Below are 18320 nucleotides of genomic sequence, written 5' to 3'. Positions count from 1 at the left end.
CCACCACATGCTTTGGGACAAGGAATGCGCCTGCGCCTCGGATCACTAGCCACCGCTGAGGCTAGTGCGGCTTATGGCTAGCCGACACCCGCACCGGGATCACTTAGTCGTCATCGTGGCATTACTTCGCCGAGACTCACGCCTCGGACTCTCGCCGGACACCTATAAGAGCTTGCGGATCCCATTCGGCGGTAGCCTGCCCTCTGTCCAGAGCACTTGCCAGCCACTCCCCGAAGCACAACGACCGCAATGGCTGAATTTGATTTCGACGACCACAGTCACCGGCGGTACAACCCGCTGCTAGACTCGTGGGTGCTGGTCTCGCCGCACCGCACCAAGCGGCCGTGGCAGGGCCAGCAGGAGGCCCCGGGTCTGCTCGAGCTGCCCGACTATGACGCCAAGTGCTACCTGTGCCCGCGCAACACGCGCGCCTCGGGCGATGTCAACCCGGACTACCCGGCGACGTTTGCGTTTGTGAACGACTACTCGGCCGTGCGCGAGGACCAGCCGGACTACGTGTCGCCCGACGATTCCGGGGATGCGCGCTCGCGCCTGATGAAGGTCAAGGGCGTCCGCGGCAAGTGCTTCGTGATCTGCTTCAGCCCGAAGCACAACGTGACGCTACCGCTCATGACCCAGGACGAGATCGTGGCCGTGATCCAGACCTGGAGCGGGCTGTACGCGGACATGAAGCTGCGGAGCGACTTCCAGTACGTCCAGATCTTCGAGAACAAGGGCGCGTCCATGGGCTGCTCGAACCCGCACCCGCACTGCCAGGCGTGGTGCACGGACGTGGTCCCGACCGAGCCGGCGCAGGAGCTCGCGAGCATGGGCCGGTACAAGGCCGAGCACGGCTCGTGCCTGCTGTGCGACTACACGCAGCTGGAGCTGGCCGACCCCGAGCGCCAGGTGATCGCCAACGACTCGTTCGTTGTTGTCGTGCCGTTCTGGGCGGTCTGGCCGTTCGAGACGCTCGTCCTGGCCAAGGAGCACGTCGGCGCGCTCGCCGACATGTCGCCCAAGCAGCAGGCCGACCTGGCGGACGTGCTCCAGCGGCTGACGCGCCGCTACGACAACCTGTTCAAGACGTCGTTCCCGTACTCGATGGGCATGCACCAGACGCCGCTGCACGCCGACGACGGTCTGAGCCACTTCCACATGCATTTCTACCCGCCGCTGCTGCGCAGCGCTACGGTCCGCAAGTTCCTGGTGGGCTTCGAGATGCTGGGCGAGCCGCAGCGCGACCTGTCGGCCGAGAAGGCGGCCAAGACGCTGCGCGACCAGTCCGAGGTGCACTACCTGGAGGCGTGATGTAGATAATGTCGATATGAATAAAACTATGGATCATGAGCTACGGGAAGTGTCCCGGGTCGAGGCCAAAGTAGCCGCTCTCGGGCAGATCGAGCAGCGCCTGGCGGCCGATGCCGCCGTCGACGCCCACGAAGGGCACGAGGTTTCCCCACCACACCAGCGGCTTGGGGTGGAACTGCACGGCAAAGAAGAGGATGACGGCCGAGAATGCGACGCCGGCGGTCAGCGCCGACGACAGCACGTAGTTGTACTTCTCCCACCAGCCGATGTAGCGCGTCTTGATGACGTACATGAAGCAGAACGACGTGATGATGCCGGGCGTGTAGTACGTGAGGTTGTAGGGCGCCCAGACGAGCATGCCGCCGCAGATCAGGATCGGGTTCACCTTGCGCAGGCGCGGGTAGCGCCGCGTGAGGAAGTAGAACGGCAGCGGCACGAGCGCGCCGATCAGGAAGCACCACTGCAGGATCGGGTACAGCCCGTTGAACATGCGCTTGGGGCCGATGACGCCCCACATGACCGAGGCCGAGTAGTACGTGCGCGGGCCCGGGCACGTGAACCGCTGGGCGTTGGTCGGGCTGCAGAAGTCCTCGACGTTGCCGATCTGCCAGTTGACGACGCCGATGGAGACCAGGCACTGCACGAGCGTGGTGAACAGCTGGCCGCGGAACACGGCCCGCGGCGGCAGCTTCGAGTAGTGCGCCATCTTCTGGTCGCTGATGTAGCTCTCGGCCTGGCCGTCGATGTTGTAGCCGAACGCCTTGAGGATCATCAGCGCCTGGCCGTTGCCCGGCAGCGCGTAGCCGACGATGAGCTCGCAGAGCACGTTCAGACCAAAGCTGAAGCCCGTCGTCGAATAGATGATCGTGAGCGGGATCAGGAACACAAAGTTGACGAGGATGATCACGAACAGCGCCCACACGGGCGTGTTGGTCGGGTAGATCTTGATGCACACGATCGACAGCACCAACGAGACCACGAGCACGATCAGGAACCACCAGTCGGGCACCTCGCGGTAGTTGCGCATCATGCGCGAGTGCGGGTCGTCGTACGCCTCGTAGATCGGCCGCTTGTCCTTCTTGAAGACCTCGAGCGCGAACGTCTTGAGCGAGTTGTAGATGTGCTTGCCCTCGTGCAGCATCGTGTGCACGAACGCCAGCGGGTACAGCGCGAAGAACGAGCCGTAGACCATGAGGTTCGACGCCGTGTAGTACGGCGGCGAGTAGTTCTGGTACTTTTCCTGGTCGAGCAGGCCGTTGGTCAGGACCTCGGTCACCCGGAAGGTGTCGCCGGTGTTTGTGTAGAGCGCGTTGTCGTTGATGGGCATGTAGCCGGTCCACTTGTAGTTCTTGAAGTACAGGCACAGGATGATCAGGCCCGAGATGACCGAGCCCGAGTACTGGTTGAGCGCGGACCAGAACGGGACCGAGAACGGGTAGAGGCCGGTGTTGGACCCGATGATGAGGTTGACGTCGAACGAGCCGATGGGGTTGTAGCCGAGGCCGAAAATGCTGCCCGTGACGACGGCGAGATTGAAGTTGCTCGGCGCGATCCACGTCATCCAGTTGAACGTCGAGAGCGCCTGGAAGAGGTAGCCGGGGAACCAGAACCAGACAAAGGACCCGGTGGTGGCGATCAGAAAGAACCAGTACCGGCTGATGGTCCAGCCGTGGACGCTCTCCTGCTTCTCGGGCCGCAGCAGCGCGCGCGAAAGCGCGATCGTGGGCAGCACCGTGGGCCAGATGGCCTTGGTGGGGTAGATGACCCACCGGCGAAGCACGCCGGCGAAACCAAAGCCGAGGAACTGCGTCGAGAAGATGAGCAGGAACTGGTACCCGTACGTGACCCACTGGTTGTTGTAGAACTGCGGCATCTTCTCGGTGATGATGTTGTAGAGCGCGACGTAGGCGCCGTTGACGGCGACGTTGCACATGAGCGTGCACAGCATCTGCTCCTTGTAGGACCAGGGGCCGGGGTTGAGCGCGAACGTCCGCCCGCCAAGCGAGAACCGGTAGTCGGGCAGCACAAACGCCAGCAGCTTGCCGCTCGGGTACAGAAACAGCTGGATGACGGCCGAGTTGAGCGCGATCGACGGCTGGCGCGACGCGAAAAACTGGTAGATGCCGGCGCCGATTATCGTCCAGATCAGCGCCAGCAGGTACACCCGCGGCGTCTCGACGTAGACCGTCGGGTCGTCGAACGGGTCGGTCACGGCACGGACCTCGGGATACGGCGAGTAGTGGCCGATCAGCGCGGCCTCGGTGCGCAGCTCGAGAGAGTACGTGTCGTAGTCGCCCTCGTAGAACTCGAGGCCCTGGGCCAGCTTGGTGATCTTCTCCATGGTCGCGCTGGCGAAGTTGATGTCGTCCTTGTGGTACTCAATGGCCGTGCGAAGGATCTCCAGGGACTGCTCCTCGGTGAGCTGGGCGACGAAGCTGCTGACGCGATCTATGTCCTCGCCCAATGCATTGAACGTGCTCTCGGCCGCCTCGGAGAGCGCCTGAAGCTCGCCCTCTTTGGAGTCGGCCTGCAACTCGGTCTTCTCGTCGTCGCCCTTGGCCGCGATGCCCAGCGCATCTTTCTCGGATATCGGCTGGACGACCGAGTCGGCCGCGGCAAGCGTGTCCGCGTCCGAGATCTCAGGCGCGGACTCGGCTGGTGCCAACGTAGCCGAGTCGGACGACTTTCTTGTCGGGGATGGCATTTCGATATGCGGGATGCTAGCAATGCAGTCCTGCCTGTCTAGGGTCTAGGACGGCTGCGCTCGGACTAGTGGACATGTAGGCTTATAAAGGCCCCAGACAGATGGAAGAGAACGCGTGCGATGGCGGGATCGCTGCTCGTAATCGTGCTAGTAGAGAGCCGACAAAGAGCTGCCGGGGCAAGGTGGGGCCTGGGCCGTGCGGAGGCCGAGCCGTGGACGGTGGTCCGCAGACGCCGCACGGATTGGCCCAGGCATTTGGCGGGCTCTTTGTCGGCTGGGTACGCGCCGAGATCCACTTTGTTTGGGCACAACAAAGACATTGCGCTATCGGCTCGAACCGATACGCTTCGTGCTGCTCGCCAGGCCGTCACCGCACAGCCTTGCTCACCGGCCGGCGACGGCCCCGACATGACTCAGTGACGGACATCGTCGGCATCGAGCTAGTGCGGATGACAGGCGGACGGGCCCTGGAACCAACCGCATAGGGTGTAGTACGAAAAGCTAGTTTACGTTGGGACCAAGCAGAGGCCACACGTTATCCAACAGCCAGGGTCACGGCCCGCGCCGGGACCAAGCGGCCCGAGGCTCGCCATTACCAAAATTGCGGTGTGCTTTGGGCATCTATTTACATCACGTGTAGTAACTCTGCAAGTTTACTGCAGGGTCACCAGACCCTTCTCGACGAGGTAGTCAGTGATGAGCTGGACGCCCTCCTCGACCGAGAACTTGTCGGCGTGCAGGTGGATCTCGGCCTTCTCGGGGGCCTCGTAGGGGGCGGAGATGCCGGTAAACTCGGGGATCAGACCGGCGCGCGCCTTCTTGTAGAGACCCTTGGGGTCGCGGGCCTCGGCGACCTCGATGGGGACGTCGACGTAAACCTCGACAAACGGAATGCCGTCCTTGTCGTGCAGCTCACGGGCCGAGTCGCGGTCCTTGCGGTACGGCGAGATGAACGAGGTGATGCTGACGACCGAGGCGTCCGCGAAAAGCTTCGACACCTCGGCAATGCGACGGATGTTCTCGTTGCGGTCCTTCTCGGAGAAGCCGAGGTCCTTGTTGAGACCAAAGCGGACGTTGTCGCCGTCGAGACGGTACGAAGTGACGCCCTTGTGGAGGAGGTGCTGCTCGAGGGCGGTGGCAATGGTGCTAGATGTCGTCAGTATGGATTGCGGAGAAGGCCGTCTGCGTCTGACGGTCGCAGAGGGGTCAGGCGGGGCCATGCGACGGGGATGAGAAGGCATGCCCGAGGTTGGACCAGCCAAGCGAGGACTTGAGTGTGCGGCACCGCAGTGACTGATGGTCCCGAGGTGCCGGGTCGCCAAAGTCGCCGGGTCGCCAAAGTCGCCGGGTCGCATTGCCGGGCCCTGCAAACGGCCATAAACACGCCGGACGGTGTCCCACAGATCCACACTCAATCCTGCCCGACCCAAGAGCGCCAAGCTCCCTCGCTGACCTCCGTCCTCTGACCACGACATCTAACGGCGACAGAGCGCGAGACGGCACATTCAACACTCACCTCTTGCCCGAGGCGGACAGGCCCGTGAACCACAGGGTCAGGCCCTTCTGTTTGGTGAACGACGAGCGCTCCTCGCGCGAGAGACTAGGGTGCCAGGTGATGTTGGTAGCCATTGTGGATAGCGACACAGACGGCAGGACACGAGTTTTAAGTCGATGAGACGAAAATTTGCGACCCGGCCCACGGGTACCACCGACGTGTGGGCCATCGGTGGTACCCGTGACGTCGGGTAGCTGCGATGAGCCGTTTTGGTGGTACCCGTTCGCGACGGGGGTGCACAAGAGGCCCAGCACGGGCGGGTCGATGGTACCCGATAACAAATCTGGCGACCCGACCCGGCCAAGCGACCCGGGTCGCAGACCCAAACGGGAGACACCGCCACCTGCGCCACGCTCCCACTCCCCAATTGAGTCACCGGCCTTCCTATTCGAGCCTAGCACAATTACGTGATTATAGCGCGGAACACGCTGTTTTCGCCTGAAATTGCGAATCTCTCCTTCCCACCGGGCCAGCGGTGCCCACAGCACCGCACGCGAGCTTGGTCAGCAAGCGCGCAGCGATACGCGACCGGCAGGCGAGCCAGCACAGACGGGAGCTACCGGCGGGTGTGCTAGCTGCGTGGACCGGCGTGGAAGAGGAATAAACTTGCGGGAACACGGGAAATATTATTAATACTGTAATGGGCACGCCGACGGCTGCCGGTATTTAACAATTGTGGTCCGCAGAATTGCTTCCGTAGTTACTTCCCTCTACACAATGCCTGCTACTACCACCAGACAGGTCGAGGTCGCGCCGAAGGCGGAGGACGTCAAGATCGTTCTGACGCCGTCACACCTCAAGCACATCAACGCTCAGCTGGCGCAGCTCGAGCCGCAGGAGATCCTCAAATGGGCGCTGCAGACGTTCCCGAGCCTGTACCAGTCGACGGCGTTCGGGCTGACGGGCCTGGCGACGCTGGACATGCTGTCCAAGATCGGCACGGGCGGCGACAAGCACCCGGTTGAGCTGATCTTTGTCGACACGCTGCACCACTTCCAGGAGACGCTGGACCTGGTCGACCGCATCCGCGAGCGCTACCCGACGGTGGCGCTGACCGTGTACAAGCCCGAGGACTGCGAGACCGTCGACGACTTCAACGCCAAGTACGGCGAGCGCCTGTGGGAGACAGACGAGTCGACCTACGACTTTGTGGTCAAGGTCGAGCCGATCCAGCGCGCGTACTTCGAGAAGAACGTCAAGGCCACGCTGACGGGCCGGCGCAAGTCGCAGGGCGGCAAGCGCGGCGACCTGGCGATTGTTGAGATCGAGGAGTACACCGGTCTGGTCAAGATCAATCCGATGGCCAACTGGGACTTCAAGCAGGTCTTGAACTACATCAAGACCAACGACGTGCCCTACAATGCTCTGCTGGACAAGGGCTACCGGTCCGTGGGCGACTGGCACTCGACGTCGCCGGTGAAGGAGGGCGAGGACGAGCGCGCGGGTCGCTGGAAGGGCAAGGCCAAGACTGAGTGCGGCATTCACGAGACGTCCAAGTTTGCTCAGTTTCTGGCTGCCAAAAAACTTGTTGCATAGATGGGGTTCATGTATAGTAATTAATAGGTATTGGGATGTTATTGCGTAGAGCACGTCGGCTCGTGTCGGCCAGTCGCGGAGACGGCTGCTGATAGTTGGGTCGCAGATGCCGGCGACGGTGCCCGACGCCAGCCACGGTCACGGATCACGATGGGAGCGGGTTACGGTGAGAGCGGTCACAGCAAGTACGGGTCACAGCGAGCGCGGGTCACAGCGACAACGGGCCGCAGCGAGTACGGATCACGGTGGTCATGGCTCACAGTGATCACTGATCGATCACGGCTCACACTTCAGTCACGGCTCACTACAGGCACGGATCATCGCAGCCGTCCGCACTCCCAGACCGCCGGTCACAACAGATCACCGGTCACGGCCCGCCACTCTTCGCTCACATCAAACGCAACTTTTATTAATGTACAATGAGCCTATGCTTAGTTGCCGAAGAAGCCCTGCGACTCGAGCATCAGGACGATCTGGTGGACCACCGTGCGCACCGAGACCTTCGACAGGTCGACAACCAGGTCGGCATCAGTCGGCGCCTCGTAGACGTCGTCGACGCCGGTGAAGCCCTTGATCTCGCCAGCGCGGGCGCGGGCGTAGACGCCCTTGCGGTCGGTCTTCTCGGCGTACTCGAGCGGCGTGGCCACGTGGACGAGGAAGAACGAGCCGGCCTTCTCGACTGCGGCGCGCGCAAACTTGCGCGACTCGTCCAGAGGCGCGATCGGGGCAGCAATGACGGCAGCGCCCGAGCGGGTCAGCTCCGAGGCAACAAAGGCAATGCGCTGCAGGTTCTTGTGGCGGTCCTCACGCGAGAAGCCGAGCTCGGACGAGAGCTCGGCGCGGACGGTCTCGCCCAGAAGCAGCGAGACCGAGCGGCCGCCCTGCTGGTTGAACGAGACCTGGAGGGCGCGGGCGATGGCGTCCTTGCCCGAGTTGTAGTAGCCCGTCAGCAGGATGGTGAAGCCCTGGGACGCGCGCGGCGGGTGCGACTCGCGCAGGACCTTGACGACCTCGGGGTACGAGAACCACTCGGGGATCGGCAGGCCCAGACGCAGGCGCTTGCGCAGCTCGGTGCCCGAGATGTCGAGGGTCTTGACGCCGGCAGCGACCTCGTCCTTGGGCGCGTACTCGTCGGCGTCGGGCAGGTAGGTCATCATCTGGAACGGGACGACCTCGATGCCGAGCTCGTCCTTGAACTTCTCGACCAGGACCTGCGCGTCGTACGGGCCATAGAACTCCTCGCCCTTGGAGTTCTTTCCGGGGCCGGCGTGGTCGCGGCCGACGATGAAATGCGTGGCGCCGTAGTTCTTGCGGATGATGGCGTGCCAGACGGCCTCGCGGTCGCCGCCCATGCGCATGGCCAGCGGCAGCAGCGACAGCAGGGCCATGCCGTTGGGGTAGCGCGGCAGGATGGCCTGGTACACGCGCACGCGCGTGAAGTGGTCGATGTCGCCCGGCTTGGTCAGGCCGACGACGGGGTGGATGAGCACGTTGGCCTGGCGCGAGCGGGCCGCGCGCACGGTCAGCTCGCGGTGGGCGCGGTGCATGGGGTTGCGGGTCTGGAAGGCCACGACGCGGTCCCAGCCCAGCTTGTTGAACTCGGCGCGCAGCTCGGCCGGGGTCGAGCGCAGGCCGACGTAGTCGTAGTGGTTCGGGCGGTTCACGGCCTGGACCTTGCCGCCGACGTAGAAGTCGTTGGCGGTCTCGAGCAGGTACTTGACGGCCGGGTGCTCGGGGTCGCCGCGGAAGACCTCCTTGGCCTCGACCTCCTTGTTCGGGCGGTAGACGTCGTCGACGGTGATGATGGCCAGCGCGGCGTCGTCGCGGAAGTCGCGCAGCGTGAAGCGCTTGCCCTTCTCGATGCCAATCTCGGCAATGGTCTCGGCGGTCACGTCGAGCGTGATGGGCATCGAGAACAGCGCACCGTCGGCCAGGCGCATGTCGTGCACCACGCCGTTGTAGTCCTTCTCGGTCATGAAGCCCTCCAGCGGCGAGAAGCCGCCCGAGAGAATGAGCTCGAGGTCGCACAGCTGGCGCTCCGACAGCAGAATGTCGGGCAGCGTCTCGGACTCGGCCAGCAGCGACGGCCGGACGGGCGCGTCTCTCGCCAGCAGGTCCTTGAGAATTCCTCCGTGGGGTGTGTTTGCCATTGTGTCTAGTCTTTAGAGGTGACAGACGGCTTCCGGGGACCGCTACGAATATATACTCCGGTACCGCAAACGCCGTCGGCCAGGCGAGAAAAAAAAATCTAACCAACAAAGACTAACTTTCGGGGCGTCTGTTGAGAGCGCCGACCTGCCTGTTTGCCCCTACTGCGGCCCGCTGACGACCCACCTAGTCTGTCCCGGACTATAAGCCTGCATTCTGCTTACGAACCCGGACGCGCTGAACTGGCGCCGGAGATGCAGGCACGTCTGCACTCGCAGAAGTGAGGTGATCGAGGACGATGCCCACCAAAAAGGAAGGTGGGAAATTGGGAGCAATGGTCGCCACATGCATGTCTCAGTGACACCCGTTGACAGGCGATGAGATGTTTCAGCGGCCGCGGCCATGCTGGCGGCCCCGAGCACGGCCGGCGGAGGCTCGTGCCTGCGGTGATCACGGCGGTGAGGGCTAGAAAGGTACGCGGGCGGCGATCGCGGCCGCGAGCGACGGGTCGGCTGCGCCACGGGTACGACCGATGGCACTAGTGATTGCGAATGATTCACGGCGATGGCGCCATCGCGCATGGTGGCTTGAGCCACGCTGCAAGACGCCGGCGGCGGCCACGCAACGGCGACCCGGCAGACGGCGAGCGACGGCGCGACGGCGGCGCGGCAGCGGCGGGGGCCGACGCGGGCGGCGGCAGGCATCGTAGATGGCCGACGGGGACGCTGGCGGGCTGCTCAGAGGGGCAGGCGGGCGCGGCGTGGCGAGAAAAAATTTGCAGTGGCGGTGCAGCCCGGGTCGCGACCCGCGGCGACGGGTCGCGCGCGACCCGGGTCGACCCGCTTACATAACCGGGTCACTCGCTTACCTAACCGGGTCGGCCGCCCTTCCGATGTGCGTACAAACATGCATTAATCTATCTAACGTCTATGCCGCTCTAGCGGATGCTGTGGTCAATGTAGGCGCTGTGGCACTGCTCCCACGCCTCGGCTGCGCTCCCAAACGTGCTCTCCCGCGGCCACTGCACGATCTGGCCCTCGTACTCGATGCCGCCCGACGCGCGGAACAGGTACGACAGCAGCATGTTGCCGTACAGCCAGCTCATCGGCCCGCGCTTCGGGTGGACCTCGTCCACGTACAGCGACGAGAAGCCCGTGACGAGCTTGCCCCATTCAAACATTTCCACGCCTGACTCGGCGGACACGTAGCGCGCGCCCCGGTCCAGGTCCTCCAGGAACAGGTCCTTCGCGCCCACCGACTTGTGCAGCGTCAGCGTGCGGTACAGCATCGGCACGTCCTCGCCGAATATGCCGCGCGTGTGCTCGATCAGCTGGCGCATGCGCGCCATGAAGAACCGCAGCTCCTGCCACGACGCCTGCCGGTCTCCCGTCGACAAGCCCTTGTTCTTCACGGCCTGGAAGTACTTGGTGAACGTGACCTGGTCCCACAGACCCGACTGGTACATGACCAGGTCCGGCGACCGGCCGTTCGAGCCAATCACCTCCGGCAGCGTCGACTTGAACAGCTTCTCGAACCGCTCCTCGAACGGCACGAACTCCATCTTGGGCTGCCACCACCAGCTCGGCCGTGTCGTGTACAGCGAGGCCACGTGCCAGTGGTTGATAGTCAGGTTGAGCTCTGGCAGCTTGCAGTACGCCCACACGTGCCGACCCATCGGCTCGGCGTTGCCCTGCTTGCCCAGCTCGTTGCACAGGTAGATCATCATGTACCGGTCTACCGAGTCGCCCATGAGCAGGATGCGCTTGTTGCGCAGCCAGTCCAGCCGGTTGTACACCCGCTGCGCCGGCGCCGTGGTCTCCTCGGACTTGTTGACAAACTCGTAGTACGCGTTGAGATCCCACATCCACGAGTGCGGCGCCATCGCCATGAAGTCCGTCTCGATGCCTGTCTCGACCAGCTCCGGATCCTTCGCGCTGGGGTAGCGCGCGTACGGCGGGTCTGAGTCGTCCTCGCTCTCGCCGGCAATCTGGAACTGGCTCTCGTAGAAGGGAATGTACCGCGTGCGCGTGTACTGCTCCTCGGACGGGATAAACAGGTAGCCCGACCTCCGGTAGCCGTCGACGCACATGTCCGTCCCATTGCTGGTCTCGGCCTGAACCTCCTGGCACTCAGCCTTGGAGAAAACGGTGCGGTACGAGTCTGTCACGAATGCCTCGAGCGAGCGCAATCTGCCGGTCAGCTCCGCCTTGTGCGCTGGTCTTACCTCTCTTCCCGGGCCTGTTCGTCCAATGCGACGTACAGTGCATACAGCGATACCATCACAAAGACAATCGCAACCACCCGCACGACCGACGAGGTCGCGCCGCGTCTCAGTCCCATCGTGAGCCCGTCCTGTGTGCTGAAGCTGTGAAAACGGTCCCTGGCGCGTCCTGCGATGCCGTTTGCCTGATTGCCTTCGAACGTCAATTCAGGCGGCCTTGCGCTCCCTGTCAATGGCGGCTTGCGCTGCCAACGTGACCAATGCAATGGCTTAGCGCCTCGACCGAAATGGGCCGCAGTCTTGGTGTCTGCGTCCGTGCAATCTCACGGCACTGCTCTCGACCGGACCTTTATCTGGAAGCACACGATGTACCGGGGGGTTCCGCCGCTCGACTGCAAAGGTGATCTCGACGCTAGGTACAGAGAGCCACGTCCGGCGGTAGACGTCAGTTATAGGAGTACTGGCCAGGGCAGCTTCCGCGGGCGCAGATATCTGCAGGTTGAGCTTAACTCAAATGCTGCGCAGCCAAACCGCACTGCACTAAGTTTACCACTTAGAGTTAGACTTACGGCAAGGCTAGGTTGCAGCCCTAGACTACAGACACGCGAGCTGCACGCGGCTGTGCAGTCCGCCGACTTTTGGCAACGCTCGCTATGCGGCCTCCCTGAACCGCGCATCGAGCGGCTCCAGGCACGCACAGGCGATTCAAGGCAGGGCACCAGGGCGTGCAAGTTTAGGGGTCCGGCCACTTAAGATAACGATAAACAGCTCTGGACGGCAAGCTAGCTCGAGTCTGGCAGCATATGGTCGCGGTGGCCTCGGTCAGGCGGCACGCGTTTCTACGCACTGGTGCCACAGTGTGATGGCTATCCGCACGTACGCTCGTGCGGATCCGGTAAATGGTCGGAGCTGAGCGTACAGTGTCAGGACTGAAACGGTAGGCTGCGCGGCCTGCGGGGGAAAGGGCTGTACCGAGCCACAGGTACAACGCGGCATTCATTTACGGCTCGTACCTATATGCGGAGTGGCGGTTCGTGGCGCTAAACGTTACGCATAATAAGGTTTACCTCGCAGCATATGCTCGTTAAACTTTGCCAGAGAGGTCCGAGAGGGCGGCTCCCCAACCTTCTGACGGTTATGCTTACTGACTGAGTCTTGTTCCTGTGCGCGTGCGGTTGGTGGAAAGTGGGACCGCGTCGTCGACAGGGACAGCGCCAGCGGCGGCCGCACCGCGCTGCGACGACGCTGAAGAAAGATGCCGCTATCAGGGACGGACTGTGCGGCGCCTATCGTCGCATCAGCGACGGGTGCCGCTTGCCGTGTTCTGCAAAATTGCCAAGCCGTAGGAGTGCAGATTGTTAGTAGGTCAACGCACTCCTCATTGAAACTCGATCCCAACTGTACGGTATTTTTTCGCTACGCCCAATAAAGACGCGCTGTCTGAGGCTTTGTTTACGCGCTACCGATCTACATGGCGGTACAGCAAGGGCAGCAGCGTCGCGTGGTGACGACGGACTGCTCGCTGCTGAGCCCATCCGCTGCACAGTCAAGATGGCACCGTGCGCTAGCCCCCGGAGGATACCGCAAGCTGCGCGTGTGTGCATCGCGCGCTGCCGCAAAGCTGGCATGGTGCTTGCACCACGCCTACCGGCCCAGCCGGCCAACCATTGCTGCACGGGCGGCTGCGCCACCACCATACCGTTTTGCGCACCCAGCCACGGCGGGGCGCGGGGCGTTCACCGCGTGAGATAACTACGTCACACGTAGAGCCAGGCTGTATCACTCCTCGATTCCCGACGTCCGTTAAATTAGCAGCGCTGCGACCTGGGCCGAGACGCGTCGGAAGTAAGCATGATCAATGGTCCCGAACCTCGGAAATGGGATGCCGAGTAGGACCCAGCCGACGTGTACTAATGCAAGGCTAACGTAAAGCTACCAGTAGGTAATGCATAAGCACTTATCCTGTCTCGGACTGCATGAAGCAAACTTGGCGATTCTCGGGCTTACCAACAGACACGCCAGGCGGCAATAGGGCACCCAGCGCCTGGCGGCATTGGGCCCATACACGACTCGATGCGTTCATCTCAACGGCAGCGGCGCGGCCACGCGTTGAGCCCAGGGCCTACGAACGCGTGCTGCGCATGTAGCATACGGATATTGGCAGATGACGATCCGATGCGAGTGCGCACGTCGTTTGGCGCGTCGGCTACAGAGGTGGGCAGGACAGGTCACACCGGCGACAAAGTCTAAAGCGGGCGCGACGCGGCCGTGACTGCACGGCCGGAGAGCGCCCTGGAGTATGCTCAAGGCTTGCATTGTATGACGTTTGAAGTACAGTAGAGTTACAGGCCAGGCGCACCCGGCTGCCGCCTGCGGCGGCCACCGCTCGGCTCACGATCGGCTCACGATCGGCTCACGATCGGCTCACGATCCAGTCACGCTAGCCTCACGACATGTCCATAGCGTCGCCCGCCGCACCGTCCGGCCGGCTGAGCTGGGCTGTGCCGTCCTCGGCAACGAACGAGTCGGCGTACTGCGTGAGGTACTCGACACTGCGGTCCTTGTCGAGGAACAGGGCGTACGAGCGCTTGACATCCTCGACGTCGACAGCCGAGGCCTTGCGCTTGGCCGCGGCGAGGCTCGAGACGGTGATGAGGTTGGCTGAGTACCGCAGGCTGGTCTCCTCGCCGATCTTGGTTAGGATCTCGAGCGCGTCCGGCGACAGCTCGACGTCCTCCTCGGCCGCGCGGATGCGCAGGATTTCCTTGATGTCGTCGCCGGAGTAGGCCGTCGTGGCGATGATGATGACGCGGTCCAGCAGGTCCACGGGGAGGCCGTGCGGCGACTTGTAGTTGGTGCCGCGCGTGCGCGACATGCCGCGGTTCGTGGCCATGATGACGATCGGCGCGAGCTCGTCCTCGAGCGCGCGGTTGATGTAGGAGAAGCACTCGACGTCGAGCATGTGCACCTCGTCGATGAAGAGCACGCCGGGGCAGATCTCAGCCTTGCCCTCCTCGCGCCACTCGCCGACCTTTGTGTTGATCTGCTCGCGTACTTCGGCGCGGATCTCGCCCGTGTCGCCCGAGAACAGCGCGAGGAAGCCCTGCGTGCGCGAGTTGATGACGTCGATCTCGTGCAGCGACACCGTGTGGACCACGTCCTTGCGCTTCTGGATCTCGCCGTCGGGGCACTGCACGAACTTGGTCTCGGCGCCCATGGCGTCGTAGTCGCGCGCGCGCGCAAACGACCGGCCGAGCTTGCTGATCTTGCCGGACGCCTTGTCGATTGAGATCACGTCGCCGGCCAGGACCTTCTCCTTCGACAAGGCCTCGATCATCTTCACGCCAAGGTCGTACACAGTCTCCATGTCCGTCGTCTTGATCGTGAGCTTGCCCTGCTTGTTGCCGCCCGTCACCGACCGGTCGATCTGGATCTCGACGACTTCGCCCTCGATGATCTCGCTCTCCTCCTTGATCCGCACGCCAATGCTCTTGCGGAATGCCTGTGTGAGCGCCTCGGTCTTGGACATCTCCAGCGAGAAAATCTCCGAGCCACCGACGGTGGTGAACGGCACGTCCGAGCCGAGCGACTGCGAGATGCCCATGGCAATCGCTGTCTTGCCGGTGCTGGGCGGACCCGCCATCAGCACCGCCCGGCCCGCGATCTTGCCCTCCTGGATCATCTTGAGGATGACGCCCGCCGCCTTGCGCGCCTGCATCTGGCCGACCATACCCTGGCTCGTGTGCCGCACCTCCAGGCTGTCAGGTGCCAGGCCGAGACCGGTGATGTGCGAATGAGCCGCGACGAGGCTCAGCCCGCGCAGCTCCTTGGCCTGTGCAATCGTAGAGATTGACTGTCCAGTTAGCATCCCTGTCGTCTATCGCCCGTCCGCGGCCGGATGCGTGCCTCTCGATCCACGCCGCGATCTGGAACAACCCCAATGACGCGCCGACGTGTTCGATCGGACGCTCCTGGCGACTCTGCAGTCCCATCCATCGCTTGTGCTTACCATTCTATCTGTGCTTCTAGTGCTCGATGATCCCTGGCCTGTCCGACAGTAAGCTTAGGCGATCTTGATCGATCCCTCTGTCGTTTGAGCGCGAGTGTAGACCTGATCAGATAGCTAAACTGGCATGTCGCTACAAAATTTTCGCTGAGCGGACGCTGGCTAGCGGGGAGCAGTGCGCGTGCACGTTTAGGGTTGTAAGTGTTGCGCTACGTGATGGATACGTCCCCATGCGCCCAGCACATTGCGCCTGCGCCTATGCGTCCTTCGAGCATCGTCCACGGCCCGGATCTAACGCCCGCCAGTCCGTTGGCCGGACGCGCAGGGACGGATCAGGTGCAATCGGTGGCGCTGGTCGTGGGGCCAGTTTTACGACTTGCACCGCAGTGTCGTCCATCCCACCGCGAGGCGACCAGCCGTCAGGCACCACCCGGAGACGCGTCGCACAGATCAAGCGGTCCAGAAGGCCCCGTAGCTTGGCCGCACTCATGCAGCCATGCGCCGCGTAATGCGGCGCACGCTGTGGCTGTCCTGGCATGTGACCTGGTGAGCGCGAGAGCACAAAGAGCGTACGGGAGCAGCAAAAGTGAATATTACATAATGTACAATCTATCCAAACATGACAAACTGGCCAGGCAGTCCGCGCCAGGTATGCTCCACGAGCTCTAGGCCCTTAGAGACGTTGGCCATGCCCTGGCGGCGTCGTAACTTGTCCATGATGACCCTGACAAGGGCGCGGTCCATGACGGTCTTACATTCTTGGGCGATGATCAGCACCGGCCACAACAGGGCAGCCATGTTTCCGTCGAGTGTGCACACCCGCGACAGGCCGTCAAGGCCGATCTGGATGAAGACTCGAATGTCCTCGTCTGGGTTGGGGGGGTTGGTCGACCGCGCAGCGTGGCGGCTTGAGAACGTGCGGATGAGGTAGATCAGGGCGGCCGCTTGGTAGACTTTGGCGGCCCAGTGTAGGGAGATGACCTCGACGTCGCTGTCGGGCTCAGCGAGCGTCCACTCGCGAAGCTCGAGTTCGAGCAGGTCGATCTCCATGGAAGCCTCCTGGGAGATCACTTGACCGAAATAGGTCTTGTTGCAGATGACGCAGAGGCGGAGCACAAGCGGCCAAATGTCCTTTGCCAAACCGATGACGGGGTCGATGACGACGTCGCCCGGCCGGCGTGGCGCTGGCGTGACCCCGGCCTGCTCGAACAGCTTCGAGTACGTCGACAGGAAGTTGCTGAGGCGCATGGAGTGGTCGATGAGGGCGGCTCGCTGCGACAGCGAGGAGATGACGTCAAAGTACTGGAACAGCTTGAACAAGAACACGGTCTTCTTCGAGAGCATGTATGGCGCCGCGGGGGAATGCATGCGGGCGAAAAACGAGTCGAGAAAGGAGTTGATGATGTTGTAGGCGCCGCTGAGGTGCACGCCGATGGAGACCAGGTCGCCGCCGGTGGCAATCTCGTAGTAGACCAGGACGAGGATCGACGCGAGGACCACGGTCTGGCCCTCCTCGGTGCCGGTGTCGCGCGGCTGCAGCGCCACGGCGTCAGGGTTCTCGTTGAGCGCCGAGAGCAGCGTCTTGACGGCGTCGGTGTGGTATCGCAGCTGGGCCTGGGACGCGTCCTCGATGGCGGCCGGGTTGCCGGACCCGGCGCCGACCTGGTGCGCGGCGGCGAATGCGCAAAGTGAGAGCATGAGCAGGTCCGAGACGTGCTTGCGCTCGCCGGGCTGGGCATCGGCCTGGGCGCCGGGCGACGTCAGCGCCAGCGGCATGACGTACTCGAGGAACGGGCTGTCGCAGCGCGCGCCCTGCCGGGCCGGGAAAGAGATCAGGTCCGAGATCGTGGCTGTGAAGTGGTAGAGCAGCGCCTTCTTGGACGCCTCGATCGCAAACGGCGACAGTTCGTGCACTCGCCGGACGTCGGCCGGCGGCGCCAGCGCGCGCGACTCCACGGCTGCTGGCGGCTCGACCGACTCGGCTCGCGCAGCCATCGGCGTACTGCCGCCGCTCGTCGACGGGTACGTGCACGCCCAGTTGCGCTGCAGGCAGCTCGCGCACGACGGCATCTGCAGCTGACACTTTTTGCGCCGTTGGCGGCTGTGGTCAGCGCGGGCAGTGCACCACTCACCATTGTAGACACCCCAGGCGCGAGCGCTTGAGGCCGATTCGTCGCTTGAGCGCCGGTACGCCGGCCGTCGACCCTCCCGGCGTGCTGCCAACGGCCGCCGGTGTCGATGCCGGCTCCGGAGTCGACCGCTGGAGGAGAAACTGGGCGTCGCGATCCATGTCGTCAGCCAGCACACCGAACACGTCGTCCGGCAGCTCCTGGAACCGCATGTCCTGGTCGCCGTCCTGCATTCTGCGTCTGTCTCGAGCCCGAGGGCCGGCGCTGTGTGCAATCGGTGCTGATGCTAAGTCTGCTACGAAGAAAACTGCGGGGTTTCGACTACACATTGGGTAGTTCACTGTACCCCGCCAAACTGCCGGCAGCTACAGACGCTACGGTCCCGGCCGGGCATAACTTTTGACGGAAACAGCCCGGAACGGCGGCCGTGGTTCCGGCGAATACATACATCTCACCGGAGCAATACGACGCACGCCCAGAGATTGCCTGCAGGGCGAATGCAGGCCCCCAATGCTGGAATTCGTCCGGGCACGAGTGGTACCCTGGCCATGGTGGCCCCTATAGTCACCTGACCACCGGAAGGTCGCCGGCGGTTGCGCGTAGAGCACGGGAGCGAGGGGCGGACTACGGGCAGTCCACGGCGAGCGCTTGGTAGCTGGCCGGATCGGAGCCGAAACCGGCTAGTTCCGGGCGCTTAGAGGACCGGTAGC

General features: G+C 63.3%; 8 protein-coding genes across 8 annotated transcripts; 2 read left to right on the top strand and 6 right to left on the bottom strand.

Moving 5' to 3' along the window:
- Window positions 1-114: 114 nt before the first annotated feature.
- Window positions 115-1350, top strand: V1510DRAFT_410288 (galactose-1-phosphate uridyl transferase). Its single transcript, XM_066932697.1, has one exon. It carries the CDS (start codon window positions 250-252, stop codon window positions 1309-1311), a length of 1062 nt encoding a protein of 353 aa, XP_066791545.1. The 5' UTR covers window positions 115-249; the 3' UTR covers window positions 1312-1350.
- Window positions 1309-4051, bottom strand: V1510DRAFT_410287 (OPT oligopeptide transporter protein-domain-containing protein). Its single transcript, XM_066932696.1, has one exon. It carries the CDS (start codon window positions 4013-4015, stop codon window positions 1352-1354), a length of 2664 nt encoding a protein of 887 aa, XP_066791544.1. The 5' UTR covers window positions 4016-4051; the 3' UTR covers window positions 1309-1351.
- A 450-nt stretch (window positions 4052-4501) lies between these two features.
- Window positions 4502-5664, bottom strand: V1510DRAFT_410285 (Adenylylsulfate kinase-domain-containing protein). Its single transcript, XM_066932695.1, has 2 exons — window positions 5532-5664; window positions 4502-5161 (listed from the first exon to the last, which is right to left on the bottom strand). Exons 1-2 carry the CDS (start codon window positions 5642-5644, stop codon window positions 4669-4671), a joined length of 606 nt encoding a protein of 201 aa, XP_066791543.1. The 5' UTR covers window positions 5645-5664; the 3' UTR covers window positions 4502-4668.
- Window positions 5665-6282: 618 nt separating this feature from the next.
- V1510DRAFT_410283 (Phosphoadenosine phosphosulfate reductase family-domain-containing protein) lies at window positions 6283-7148 on the top strand. Its single transcript, XM_066932694.1, has one exon. The coding sequence runs from the start codon at window positions 6288-6290 to the stop codon at window positions 7104-7106; it is 819 nt and encodes a 272-aa protein (XP_066791542.1). The 5' UTR covers window positions 6283-6287; the 3' UTR covers window positions 7107-7148.
- Window positions 7149-7537: 389 nt separating this feature from the next.
- V1510DRAFT_359485 (sulfate adenylyltransferase) lies at window positions 7538-9256 on the bottom strand (the record flags this gene model as incomplete). Its single annotated transcript, XM_066930970.1, has 1 exon — window positions 7538-9256. One exon carries the CDS (start codon window positions 9254-9256, stop codon window positions 7538-7540), a length of 1719 nt encoding a protein of 572 aa, XP_066791541.1.
- An 890-nt stretch (window positions 9257-10146) lies between these two features.
- Window positions 10147-11938, bottom strand: V1510DRAFT_410277 (uncharacterized protein). Its single transcript, XM_066932693.1, has 2 exons — window positions 11479-11938; window positions 10147-11443 (listed from the first exon to the last, which is right to left on the bottom strand). The coding sequence occupies exons 1-2, from the start codon at window positions 11592-11594 to the stop codon at window positions 10192-10194; spliced, it is 1368 nt and encodes a 455-aa protein (XP_066791540.1). The 5' UTR covers window positions 11595-11938; the 3' UTR covers window positions 10147-10191.
- A 1835-nt stretch (window positions 11939-13773) lies between these two features.
- On the bottom strand, window positions 13774-15625 carry V1510DRAFT_410271 (TIP49 C-terminus-domain-containing protein). The gene is made up of 2 exons (XM_066932692.1): window positions 15485-15625; window positions 13774-15328 (listed from the first exon to the last, which is right to left on the bottom strand). The coding sequence occupies exons 1-2, from the start codon at window positions 15485-15487 to the stop codon at window positions 13922-13924; spliced, it is 1410 nt and encodes a 469-aa protein (XP_066791539.1). The 5' UTR covers window positions 15488-15625; the 3' UTR covers window positions 13774-13921.
- Window positions 15626-16090: 465 nt separating this feature from the next.
- V1510DRAFT_359150 (fungal-specific transcription factor domain-containing protein) lies at window positions 16091-17771 on the bottom strand (the record flags this gene model as incomplete). Its single annotated transcript, XM_066930962.1, has 2 exons — window positions 16091-17582; window positions 17614-17771. The coding sequence occupies 2 exons, from the start codon at window positions 17769-17771 to the stop codon at window positions 16091-16093; spliced, it is 1650 nt and encodes a 549-aa protein (XP_066791538.1).
- Between the last annotated feature and the right edge of the window lie 549 nt (window positions 17772-18320).

The sequence above is a fragment of the Dipodascopsis tothii genome (genome assembly GCF_038497935.1).
Source record: "Dipodascopsis tothii strain CBS 759.85 unplaced genomic scaffold V1510scaffold_2, whole genome shotgun sequence".
Lineage (NCBI taxonomy): Eukaryota > Fungi > Ascomycota > Lipomycetes > Lipomycetales > Lipomycetaceae > Neoaidaea > Neoaidaea tothii.
The sequence above is the reverse complement of the archived record's forward strand: the minus strand, read 5'-3'. Positions and strand labels throughout refer to the sequence as shown.